This window comes from Agelaius tricolor, unplaced genomic scaffold (genome assembly GCF_023055355.1).
Source record: "Agelaius tricolor isolate 1412-34295 unplaced genomic scaffold, bAgeTri1.0.p SCAF_24, whole genome shotgun sequence".
NCBI lineage: Eukaryota > Metazoa > Chordata > Aves > Passeriformes > Icteridae > Agelaius > Agelaius tricolor.
The window spans coordinates 5858688-5871661 of NW_027269284.1; the positions used below are offsets into that span (position 1 = coordinate 5858688).

General features: G+C 46.8%; 1 protein-coding gene across 3 annotated transcripts in view; it reads left to right on the forward strand.

The window, feature by feature from the left end:
* FGFR3 (fibroblast growth factor receptor 3) overlaps positions 1-12974 on the forward strand; it is a 55777-nt gene that overhangs the window by 39700 nt on the left and 3103 nt on the right. The window contains exons 8-17 of one of the 3 annotated variants that reach the window (XM_071447211.1): positions 2427-2571; positions 5164-5357; positions 6202-6347; positions 6452-6573; positions 7818-7928; positions 8063-8253; positions 8940-9062; positions 10675-10745; positions 12163-12300; positions 12817-12922. In XM_071447211.1, the coding sequence (XP_071303312.1) occupies positions 2427-2571; positions 5164-5357; positions 6202-6347; positions 6452-6573; positions 7818-7928; positions 8063-8253; positions 8940-9062; positions 10675-10745; positions 12163-12300; positions 12817-12922 (1347 nt within the window). Of the gene's footprint in view, positions 1-2426; positions 2572-5163; positions 5358-6198; positions 6348-6451; positions 6574-7817; positions 7929-8062; positions 8254-8939; positions 9063-10674; positions 10746-12162; positions 12301-12816; positions 12923-12974 lie in introns of all 3 variants that reach the window. The other 2 variants (XM_071447212.1, XM_071447213.1) reach the window with 2 other exon arrangements.

The following is a 12974-nucleotide window of genomic DNA, read 5'->3' on the forward strand; positions in this document are numbered from 1 at the left end:
TTTTAAACAGCCTGACAAAACCAAGCCATCACCTGCATCAGTTCCTGAAAGCCTGAGCTAATTTGTGATCAAAGAAAACCCCTTTTTCTTTGCAGAAGAGCACTAAATGCATTCCAGTTACAGAGGGGGACTGTGCCCAAGCTTTGTCAAAAGCTAAATAGTACATTCTGCATTGAAACATGCCTGGTTTAATTATAAACAAGGCAGCAACAGCAGGCAGGCACGTTTCCCCACTAGTCAGGGCAGACAGACTTGCACATAAGCCTTGGAGATGAGCTCAGGTCAAAACTGGTGGTGTTTGTCATCAGACATGGACCCTGGGGCTCCTCTCTGGTGCCTCCTCTGGGTTCAGTTCCTAATAACCTATCAGAGCTGGCTGCCCCGATGATTTTAATGAGCTGCAAGTCATATTGGCAGGATCAGGCTTGGAAATAAAAGGCATCAAGCCTGGGCTGGAGAGTGTAAGACCAAAACAGAGAAGACATTTGCTTTATTTTCATTTCCAGAACTGAAGCTTCTTCTGAGGCCACTTAAAACAGTTATGCATTTTCAGCCAAAATAAAAACAACTGTTTAGTGTTTAGGGAAAAAGCTGGTGTGCTGTTGTGGCAGCATAGAAGAAGAGAAATAAACCCATTGCTTAAAAGTCTGAAGTTTGTTTGATTTATATACACCACTTTATTTAGTAAAGAGGCTCCTATAAGCAGTGGAAAAAATTACAGCTAATTTCTGAAAGGCAAAGTCAGCAGCAAGTTTCAGACCGCCACTGCTTATATTTTGTTTCCAAATTCTATTTTGGAATCTGATAATTGAAACAGTATTTGCTGAGCCGGGATGCAAACACAAATCTCTGCTTTAAGCCCTCTCTCTGGTGCTCCTGTGTGTGGAGTTATTCAGAAACCATGGGGCCTTTGAGTGCTGTCAGATGGAGAAGGGGCAAGCTGGTCTGTTTTTACAAAGAAATGGCATGTGTGAAGGGAAGGGAGCTCACCTGCATGTGGTTTGGGGGCCAAAGGCAGCTTCTTTTCACCACCCAGGTGCTGGGTGAGGTGTGTCAGCCCAGGGTGAGCCGGGGATGTCACCACAGCCGTGCGCAGTCAAGCCTAGCTGATGTAGGTGCCATGCAGCTATTGTTTGGTTTACTGAAGTTCAGGTTTCTGTCTATTCCTGCAGTCTTGGATCAGTAAAAACGCTGAAGCCGATGCTAACCTAAATCTGTTCAATGTGACAGAACAAGATGAAGGAGAATATCTGTGTAGAGCCAACAATTTCGTAGGCATAGCCGAAAAGCCATTTTGGCTCCACATTCGCAAACCAAAACCAGGTAAACCACAGACTCTGTCCCAAGGCCCTGGCAACTGCAAGAATGAGCTATAACATTTTTAAGAATCTAGTGATTAAAATTACTATTCATTTTGTATTATACCCTGTCAACTGACGCTGAATGGCTTTATCTTATTTTCTTGCTAATTTTTTTTTACAAGACTGTAACGCCTATACAGCAATTGCCATGGAAAAATTCCCACAATAAAATGACTGTCAAATTTTCCTATCAACTTTTCATACTTTTATTCCTTTCCTTTCTTTACAATTGAGTGCTGATAACAGAATTGCATGTTAATGACCTGTGACGTTCCAAGCTCTGGAAAACCAAACTGTTTTGAGTTTTCACCTACAAAACTGAATTAATCAGTTTTGTCCCTTGGAGAAGTAATGGAGAAATAAATATCAACATTGGCTCATGCAAGCAAACATGTTAACTAGAGGGGAGAACCAACTTCATGGGCTCTAGGGTATGACTCCAGCCTAGAGGGTTGACTGCTGTATTATTTAGTGCCACTGCAGGAAAGTTCCTTACAGGCACCCTCTGGTTATCAGCCAGATTTCTACTGCAGTGTCAAGGTCTGTGTAATCAATATATGGATTTGAGATGCCCACTGAAGAAATTCTAAAAAATTCTAGAATGCTATATTTTCAATGAACTCATGAACTATAATGTTCATATATTCCTCTGATCAGCACTTGAATCTTTCCCCACTACATCTCCCCTCCTTTCCTCTTTCTTTCTGTTCGTCCTCATTTCCCATCTCTCTTTCCCCACCCCTGTACTCACCTCACTAACCCAAAGTCAGTCATATTGTGGGGGCAATTTTTCATTTGGATGCTTTTGCTTGCATGCTTCTTTAGTGGGACAGAGTAAGAACCTGGTGAAGGGAACTTTTTTTTTTTTTTTTTTTGCTTTTGACTACAGGTTGCAGAGGGGAATGAATAAATAAATGCGGAAGATGGGCCATTGGAAAATAATAAAAAAAAAAACCACCTTAATCTGCTTTTGAAATTTGCCTGTGGTGTCCTCACACTTGCTGGGAATGTGGCTTATTCTCTGTTTTCCCTCTTTCTATATGTGTGTGTTTTTTTTCCCCCTAGACGGCAGGTGTTAACACAACGGATAAGGAGCTAGAGATTCTGTACTTGCGAAATGTTACTTTTGAGGATGCTGGGGAATATACTTGTCTCGCAGGGAATTCTATTGGGTTCTCACATCACTCTGCTTGGCTGACGGTGCTACCAGGTATTTCCTTCTGTGCTGGCCTCTCCCTCCCTCTCCAGGATGTTTTGCTTTGGAAATGCCAAGTTCCCAGAGGCTGCCCCTTGCTTGGAGCAGGGGCGTTTTCCAGGGAAATCTCTTCTCTGGGATTTGCTGCAGACCCCTGTTGCATACTTGCAGCTGACTCTTTTTGCATTGAATCTCAAAATCTAAATTATTGCAGTAATGATACAGTAAAATGCACAGAATCTTTTTTTCTGTCTAATAACAGGGAGGTATTCACAGCCTCTTTGTTAGGGCTGTTAAGTGCCAAAATAAGGAGCTTTGTCTTCTTACACTGACAGTGGGAGAAGAAAACCTCCCCATCAGATGATCCAGGGCCCCTAAATTGGGCATGAACTGTGGATCATCTTATGAAGGATCCTTTCTGTCTGACCTCATATCTTAACCTAAAATTAGATGCATAAGTGTCTGGTGTGAGCACACCCTTCCCTGCCTGTAGCATTATTTCCACTTCACGGATGAGCAGGCCAAGATAGCGATCTCAAACAGAAGGTCAAGGAGAGTCATCTGTAGGCAGAGCACAGGAGTCCTGGCTCCCAGGGGCATTGCATGCTGCCTGCTCCAGCTGGGATCGATGAAAGCTGCAGTGGGCTTGAAACCCGAGGCCAGAGTGACCTCAATTTTGTGGTCCTTTCATGTGCAAAGCTCTTACTGACAATGAAGCCAGCACAGAATGTGCAACAGAGAGCTGTTCTGCAGAAGGGGGAATGAGGCTGTGCTGCCCCTTCACCTGCTGAATCTGCCTCTGGCTGCAGGGCAGGCTTGAGCATGGTCTAGGGAAGTACTAGCAATATTCACATTGAATCTCATATGTGCTGTGCCTTGCAGGCAGTGCAGAAGCAAACCTTGAGTATGTTCAATACCCCCCTACTGAAAAGGCACCCAAAATCTTGAAGAGCCCACTTTGATTTACCCAGTCATAGACCACATTTGGGTCCATCTCACAACACATCCATCTCAGGATGTGTTTAGGAACGGGGAACTTTGGCATTTCTAACCTTGACTTTATCTGTGCGGGTGATTTGGATGGAATCACTTTTACTGGGGCTTGAGAAGGTCTCCTCCATGCCCAACCCTGCTGCCAGTGGGATCTGCTCATCTTTCCTGTTTATTTGCCAGCTCTGTAATAGCTGATCTGATCCTGTTTCTGTTTCTGACATCCACTGGATGAGAAAACATTTCCTTTGGTTAGAAGACTAACATCTCTATTATTTTCAGATTATCATGATATTGTCTCATGTGACTCACACTCTGCTTTTACAGTTTATGAATTCACACCTCTTATTTAAGCAAAAAATAAGCAGGAGAAAACTGACCAAAAAAAACAAAAAGTAGAACTTTATTTTGAAGTCAGATGCAGTGAAGGACAGCTATCTGAGCAGCAGCAGGCCCCCCCAGAGAGGGGTGCAGGACACAGCCCACCTGGGGAACTTCAGCTTGCAGTGCCCTGTCCATGCTACAGGAGGAGGGACAGAGCAGAGGGCAGGGCAGCTGCATTACCTACCACAGTGCCTGATCCCAGGAGATCTGGCACTCCTGTCTTACGGGAGGAGATGGCCATTGGCAAGATCAGGCCCTTCACAGCTGGCACACAGGCTGGAGCAGCCCCCAGTGTCACCATCAGCCCTTTCTCCATGTCCTCCTGGGCTTTGCCACCAAATACTTGAACCAGAGCCTGCTGCTGCCAGGGAAAGGCTCCTGCTGCTTGCTGAAGGGACTGCTCAGCAATGGACACGACCCATTCCTGAGCTAACCACACCAGCATGACTTCATCATAAAGCTTCCCACTGCTGACTGTCCCTCTGATGCCAGCACACCTTTGGGGGACAGAAAATCAGTCCCACCATGGCTCCTTCCTCTGGTCACCATGCCTGTCCTGAAAGGAACAAGGGGGAAAACGCAGCTGGCCATTGTTGGTCTCTAAGAAGTCTTGCAAGCAGGTAGCCACTGCTGATGGGCTCGTGCCATCACCCTCCTGGCTCTGCCACCTCTCTGGGACAGACCCTCCAGCCTCTTCCCAGCAGAACTAAGTTTTCATTAAATAATTAAGCAGATTTTTCTCTTGAGACTTTCTCCCTGTGTGATGCCTTACTGCTGGGTGCTGTTCAAGCCCCTTGGTCCCTCAGGGCAGGCACTGGTCTGATGGAAATGTTTGTTGGAGAATCTGAATCAGCAAAGTGCAGCAAACCCCCAGTTCTGCACATCCAAGGCATCCCAGACACCTTGTGTGGGTTTGTGGAGAGAGCAAGATCTTGGTCAGAGGGACAGCACAGACGTGTGAAGATGCCTTCAGCCTAGAGCAGTGGTTTTCAATCTGTGAGCTGGGGGGTCTTAAAAACCCAAAGTAAAATGACCCCAAAAAGGGCAAACTCAACTAATGTTTTAACTACAGCTGCAGGTGGAAAACCACTGGCCTGGGAGAGTCCCTCACTGAAGTCACTGACATTGATGTAGCTGAGCAAGTCCTGCCCAGATTCCCTGTGCTGTATGTGTGTAGTTGTGTGTGGGGAGCTGCCCAGCCTGTCCTGACTGCCATCTCTTGTCACCCTGCAGCCGAGGAGCTCATGGAGATGGATGATTCGGGCTCAGTGTACACTGGCATTCTCAGTTATGGCACTGGCTTTTTCCTCCTTCTCCTGGTGCTGGTCTTGGTGATTGTCTGGAGGATGAAAATGCCAAGCAAAAAAGCCATGAACACCCCCACTGTTCAGAAAGTCTCCAAATTCCCACTCAAGAGACAGGTAACAGAAAGTAGATACAAGATTCCTATTCCCCTCTATGGTATCCCTCTTTTTTTTTTTTTTTCCTCCTCCATCTCTTTGAAATTCTCTCTCTAGGTGAGAAGCTCCACCAGAAAAACATTGCCCAAGAGGGACATAATTTGGCTGCAGCCTAGAGTGAAATAATTAATATTTTATTTATTTCTATGCCCATGGAGCTTTGGCAGAGGTGGCAGCTGACTCTGGTTCTTGAGCAGCCCCCACTGCTGTTGGCCTTGCCCAAGAGGTTTTGGCAGTGCAGATGTGAGCACCACAGAAAGCACATCTGGCAGGGGAAGTCCAGTCCAGGCTCCCTGGAGGAGTGGGGATTTGGGGAGAAAGAGCACTGGTTGTGCTCATTCCTGCTTTCACAGATGTCACTGGTGAGCCCAAAGCCATTCCTGTGATGGTGGCAAAGGCCCCCTCTGAAGTTAGAGATCTTCTGCTGCATGAAATTGCAGAGGGGCAGGACCAAAAGACACCATGTGAAACCCCACAGTGAGGGGTACAGATTCCAAGCTTTGGCTGCAGGCTCCCAGTGGGCATTGACAGTGCCAGGATGGGAGAAGTCAACAGAACAACTGGATGGATTACACCTCCTGATGCTGGAGGGCACTGGCTGACCTGTCCCTCCTTTCCATCTGCTAAACACTTGACCACAAGTGCCTAAAGGAGTGGATTTCTGCAAGGGTGGGGGCATTTCCCAGTTAGAAATTCCCAGAAATCTGTCCATGGGCCCAGAGAGTTCAAACCTCCTCAGTGATCCGTCTCAGACACGGCCTGCCCTGGAGATACAGTTGGCAATAACACTTCATTTGCTCTACCCAAGCAGGTGTCGCTGGAGTCCAACTCTTCCATGAATTCCAACACGCCCCTGGTCCGGATCACGCGCCTCTCCTCCAGCGATGGGCCCATGCTGGCCAACGTCTCTGAGCTGGAACTACCTCCAGATCCCAAGTGGGAATTGACACGGTCTCGGTCAGTCAGAGCCACGGGCTGGGGTCTCTGTGCCTGCTGGGAGTGTCCCCACACCAGGACCCCCTAACTTACCTGTCTGTCTGTCTGTCTGTTCCCCCCTCCAGCCTGACCTTGGGGAAGCCGCTTGGCGAGGGCTGTTTTGGCCAAGTGGTCATGGCAGAAGCCATTGGGATTGATAAGGACAAGCCAAACAAGGCCATCACAGTTGCTGTCAAGATGCTGAAAGGTATGGGGAGTCCACAGAGGACAGAACAGCATTTTGTGCTGGGATTTCCTCTCTTTGCTCCTCTTTTAAGTCTTTTATTCAAACTAGACACAAACAGAAGAAAGCAGGAACAGCCTCTCCTCCTCCCCTTTACCCACATAGCCTAGGGGTGAGGGCTGTCCCTGGAGAACAGGCAAAAGTGCAAATCCCATCAGGAAGAGGCACTGGGAATTAACCCAGTTCTCTGCCAGGGGGTAATAGCATCCCTGAGGAGAAGGGGAATCCCCCTCACTTCTAGCCAGCTCCATGAATCAGCCCACTCCTTACTCCTCCCCTAACCAGCACTGCCTGTTCTACCAAAAGCTTGCCTAGCAACCTCAGATGGAGTTTGTGGAATTTCAGCTGAAAAACTCCTTCTTGAGGAACTTTTTCATTGAGAAAACTTGGTCCCAGACACCTGAGAAGTTAAAGGGAGACAGAAATGGAGGACTCAGTGGGTGCCTCTGGATAAGTCTCCATTTCCCATCCTGCCCCCAGACACAGTAACCACAGACAGCTGAGGAGTTCACCTGGAGCAAGGAGGGCAGTAAGCAGCCTGGGCTTGAGGTTACATGGGGGAACATTGGGGAAAAAAAAATATTTCTTATCAGAAATGGGTTTGGTTAATTTACATTTCCTTAATTTCTTATGAGAAATGGATTTGGTTAATTTATATTTCCTTGAGTCTTTTCTGAAGCTGGTTTTAGAAGTAGGAGCATTTCCATCTTTCCAAACCAAAACATTCCTTTGGGGAGGTTTTGCAAATTTTTCTACTTTTGTAGATAGTTTTTTCTAATTTTGTAGAGAAATTGCAACTTTTAATCCAAAAAATACATTCCCTCCCAGCCCTGACCTTCCACCATCATTAACTGCTGTCCCCTAGAGATGAGGGACAGAAACCATCAGAAAAGCAGGTACCAGATACCAACATGTGAATTTTTTTTAATACTTGTGTGGATGAAACAGAAGACAGAAGGCATTATTTATTTCCATATGAACATTTACCTCCACTTATTTGTTCCTTTGTCTTTTTTTGTTGCCATGGTAGTAGGTTTTGTTTTTATTTTGATCCTTCTTCCCAAAGTAGAATAAAGCCAAATACTTCCATATTTTGAGTAGTGTTTCCCCCTCAAAGCCCCACATGGCTCCACAGCAGTTGTAACTGTACTCCTGAACACTCATTTTCTTCCTGACATTTTTTTGCATTCCTCCTCTGCTTTCTCCAGATGATGCAACAGACAAAGACCTTTCTGACCTGGTCTCTGAGATGGAAATGATGAAAATGATTGGGAAGCACAAAAACATTATTAACCTCCTCGGTGCCTGCACACAGGATGGTATGTAGCAGGGTCGTGGGAGGCTCAGATTTGGCCATCCCCTCTTTGTAATCACTGGCTGCCCAAACTGGCCCAGATGAGATTTGGGTGGTCAGCTCTTCCTCTGCTGGATGCTGACGGGCTGTTCCTCGCAGGACCACTCTACGTGTTGGTGGAATACGCGTCAAAGGGGAACTTGCGGGAATACCTCAGGGCACGGCGCCCACCTGGCATGGACTATTCCTTTGACACCTGCAAGCTGCCCGAGGAGCAGCTGACATTTAAGGACCTGGTTTCCTGTGCCTACCAGGTGGCGCGGGGCATGGAGTACTTGGCATCTCAGAAAGTGAGTTGAGAAACCTCATTTGGTAGAAGCCTTGGTCAAAGCCACGTGTTCAAAGGCAGGGAATGCTCTGTGTGTGGGACAACCCCAGGCAAAACATTGCAGGCTTCTCCCTTTAGAGGCCAAACTTTGCTGGATGAAGTATGTTGGGGGTTTTGAAGCTGGAGGCTTCATCCATGTGCAAAGTCCCCATATGCTGGCTGCATTCCTGAACCATGCAGCTGCACAGCTGTCATCTGCAGGACCATTAGCACCCACAAAATGCCTGTAAAAGCACCAGCGACCCAGACCGTTCTTTGAGTCTGTGCATTTTAGATGTAGGTGGGATACCTTAATTTGAAGATCCTTAAACATCACCCTGCACTCCCCTTCCTGGGGGAAACAGCACAGAAAAGCAGCTGCACATCCCAGGGGAGGGAAGTTGGTTTTCTCATTGCTAAATCCCATCTGGAGAGCAAAGGCGCGTGCGTGGCCGCGCCGGCTCCGAGGCCACCAATTCAGTGTTACTAAGAGGTGGTTCCCACTGAGCAGGCACAGTGGGGTGGTGACACACAGAGCCAGGAGCTGAGCAGTGCCCACAGCTTTATGAGCCCGGGAGTCAATGAAACAGCAGCTCAGCTCATAAACCACACGGTGCCGTTGGTTCCAGCTAACGAGCCCTTATTTATTGCCTCGCTCACCTTTCACAGTGCATTCATCGCGACTTGGCAGCCAGGAACGTGTTAGTCACTGAAGATAATGTGATGAAAATTGCTGATTTTGGCCTCGCTAGAGACGTTCACAACATTGACTATTACAAGAAAACCACCAATGTAAGTACAGAGCTGCCAAGCACACGCAGTTCTACTTCTGGCAGGGGGCTCGGTCATCCCTGCAGCAAGAGGCCCTTGTCCCACATCTCCCTTCCTAGAGGGGCTTAGGAGGAAGAAATCTGACAGGGACTTCACCTAGTGAGGGACTGTAGATAGGCTGGTCCCAGCAGTCTATCCACCATCTGTTTTTTTTCCTGACAGATACTGGTCTTGCTAGCAGCTGGTTGTGAGGTTTCAGCTCTGGCCACAATGCTTTAGACTAAGAGAAACTCAGGTTTCTCCCAAACAGGAATGGAGAATGGAGCCCTTTCCAGTCTGCTCCACTACTGTTCATAAAGGTCCCAAGGAGCTAACTTCTGTCTCACCAGAGCCGTTGACAGAGGAATGTCACTTCTTGTATACCTGGATCTACCTGTCTTTCGTGTATTTCTCTCTTTTTTACATCCGAGCTTCTTGGCTCCACTGCCAAGAGTGAGAACATGGCCCCAGACAAGGGCTGAGGCCTGGAGTTGTTTATATTTTCTGTAGAGAAAAATTTGCAAATGAAGGGCTGAGAGAAGAAGCCCTGTGTCTTGGTTCAGAGCCTGCAGCAGATATTGAGCTCTGAGAGAAAATCCTAACTAGGACAGAGTGAGGAGATGGCAGTGGAAGATTGAGGGCAGTGCAGAACCTGGGTCTTGGGATTGCAAGGGGTTTAAATATCCAAGCAGTCCTTGGAAGTCCACCATGTCCATCCTGATCCACTTCAATAGCATATCAGAAATCTTCCTTAATTGCCAGGATTTCTTAATCATAAATTAATAACAATTCTTGGGAATTTTAATCACAGATCAGATGGATTTTCCCCTGTTTAAACTGTGTGGAACAACTGAGAGCATAATCCCATTTGTATATCCTGCCTGTGTCTCATCTCTGGTTGTCTCCCACAGTGAGACAGTGGGTGAGAAGAGGACAAAGTTCCCCCATATCCAAATCATGGTTCAAACACAAAACAGTACTTTCTGTCTCCCTCCAGGGAGGGAGACAAACAAAGCCCCAGAGAATTATGATTAATCTAGCCTTTCTCATCTTGTATCTCTCACATGACAGTCTGTGTTTATGACCCTGATGTAGGATGGGATCTGACCTCCTCCTTTAGCCTCCAGCAGGATCAGGATTTGTTTCTTAGAGGACCTGGCCCTTGCCTTCACTCTTTGGAAGTTTCCCTTCAAGTTGAGCCTAAACTGGGTTTGGACTTGGAGTCAACTGTACTTTCCAGACAAAGAGATGGAAAGTGTTGTCCCATGCTCTGCCACAGAGTTCACTGCATCTATGAGCCCTGGATGCTGTTCCCATGCAAAGATTTAGATGCACTGATATGTTAAACCTGCCTTGGCAGTGAAATACAGTCCTCTACAGAGAGCATTCACTGCAGAGATTGTCAGTGAAGATCCAGGGATCAAATGCTCTAATCTGTTTATATGGCCACTGCTGCTTTGCCCAGTGACCGGGAAGGCAGATGTGGCTGTTAATGAAAATGTTTCAAACTGGATTAGAAAAGAAGATTCAGATGGTGCCGTTGTGGCTGGGGGAATATGCTGATGGGATGTTCCCATTGTCTTCCTAATTACAGGGTCGGCTGCCTGTGAAATGGATGGCTCCAGAAGCCTTGTTTGACCGGGTCTACACTCACCAGAGCGATGTGTAAGCAAACCCACACTTAAAAAAAAAATAATAATACAACAGGGAAATCAACACCTATAGTATCTTACAGACAAAAGTACTGCTAAGCCTGACCAGGGATCATTCCCTGCTGGAGTGCCTGGGGATGCAAAAGTACAGGAATTGATTCCAAGCTGCGTCTTCACGCACGTGGTTTTATTTTGCTGTTATCTGGTTGCTTTCATCTGAGGGTCTCTAGGGAGCTGCTGAAAAATTACTGGAAAGCAGGCAGGTACTTCATCCACTTTATAGATGAGGTGATTCATCCAGCAGTTGAAAAATATTGTGCCAAAAAAACCTCATGAGAAAAAAAATTACCCTCTGCGTCCTCCACACTTTGCCCCAGACTGTTACATTTCAGTCAAGGATGTGGAATGAGCTTGAAATATTCTGTCTCTTGTTAGAATTGATCAAAGAATATTCAACAAATATAGTCTAAGATTAATTTTGCCATTTCATTTATTTTCTTTATTGTTTCTAATCCTGTCTCATCTGTTTTAGTGCCTCTGCACAGTAACCAAACAGCAGAGCACTCCTTACATGTAAATCAGTAACACATCTGAATTTTGCAAGGACTGAAGCAGCTCCACATATACAGTAGCTTTTTATTTTAATATTTGATCAATAATTTTGTAGCTAGCTTGCCTTCTCCCCAGAGCTCACCACTCACAATTGGACAAACAAATCCTTTCTATTTCTGTAATTTTCAGGTATTTTGGCTTTTATTAATCTTAAATCATACTTTCCTAGCTTAGGTAATGCTGCAGAGGGCATGACAGATAAATCAAAGCTAGAGAATGGGAGAGTGAGTGTGCATGAAAGCGAAACAGAGACAGATAATCCCTGTTTTTAGAAAGAAAATGAAGAAGGGAAAAGATATTTTTGAAAAAAAGGACTTTTAACCAGAGCACAGCTGCAGGACTAAAGTGTGTAACATTAGTGCTCTGCTGATTTTTGTTGGGGTATTTTTCCCCCAGCTTGGCCAGTGAAATGGGTGTTGTAACAAGCAAGTTTTGGTATCAGCTTGCACAATTAGTGGCCTGTGGTTCCAAGCCTGCAATTCAGTGAAGCCGTGCATGAATAATTTGATTTGTTCCATTCAGTGGAGCTGGTGGAAAACCTAACAAAGAGCTGGCGGTGATAGATGGGCTGTCACCTATCTGATTAAATGCTCATTTCAATTTCAGACTTGGTGCCTGGGATTTCTTTGCTATTGAGTTGGATCAGCAGAGATCTCCAAGTAACTAGTAAAAATGGCCTAGGCAATTAGTCATGCTATTGATGACTTTGTTAGCTATGCATGGCTGCACAGAAATAAAGCCAAGCAAGGGGGATGGGATATGGGGGGGCTTGGAAAAAAAACCTCATTGAATTTTAAAGATCTTTCTTTGGTTTCCAGCTGGTCTTTTGGAGTGCTACTATGGGAGATCTTCACTTTGGGAGGGTCTCCATACCCAGGAATTCCCGTTGAGGAGCTCTTCAAGCTCTTGAAGGAAGGCCATCGGATGGACAAACCTGCAAACTGCACCCATGATTTGTGAGTGTGTGCTGGGGGCTGACCTTGCTGCACTCCCCATTCCCTCTGAGGCCAAATACACCCCGCTGGACTCTGGGTTCTGGGCTGTTGGGACATCCCCACTGGGAAGTGGTGTGGCCATCTCCAGGTAGACTTTCCTCAGCCCAAGGCTACTGAGTGACACGCAGCACCTCCCCTCACTGGGCAGGTGGCACCTGGGGGTGTAGCTCTGGTGTGTCACCTTCAGGACAGGTCCTCCTCCTGCTCTGAGGGCACAGTCATGTGTCAGATGATCAGTGATGAGGACCATGGCTCCACAAAACCATCAGATGATCACTAATGAGGACCATGGCTCCACAAAACCATCAGATGATCACTAATGAGGACCACAGCTCCACAAACCCCTCCTCTTCCCCTCAGCTGGCCATGGCTGAAGCTGCATTGGCCACAGCCATGCCTTCAGCCATTTGGAGATGGGTGGGCAGGTGGGTGGGTGTCACTTGATCACACGTGACTGTGCCATGTCCCCGCGTGCAGGTACATGATCATGCGGGAGTGCTGGCACGCCGTCCCCTCGCAGCGGCCCACCTTCAAGCAGCTGGTGGAAGACCTGGACAGGGTGCTCACTGTGACATCCACCGACGTGAGTGTGGTGTGGTGGGTTTGGGAGGGGGTCACTTGGTCCCTGGCATGGG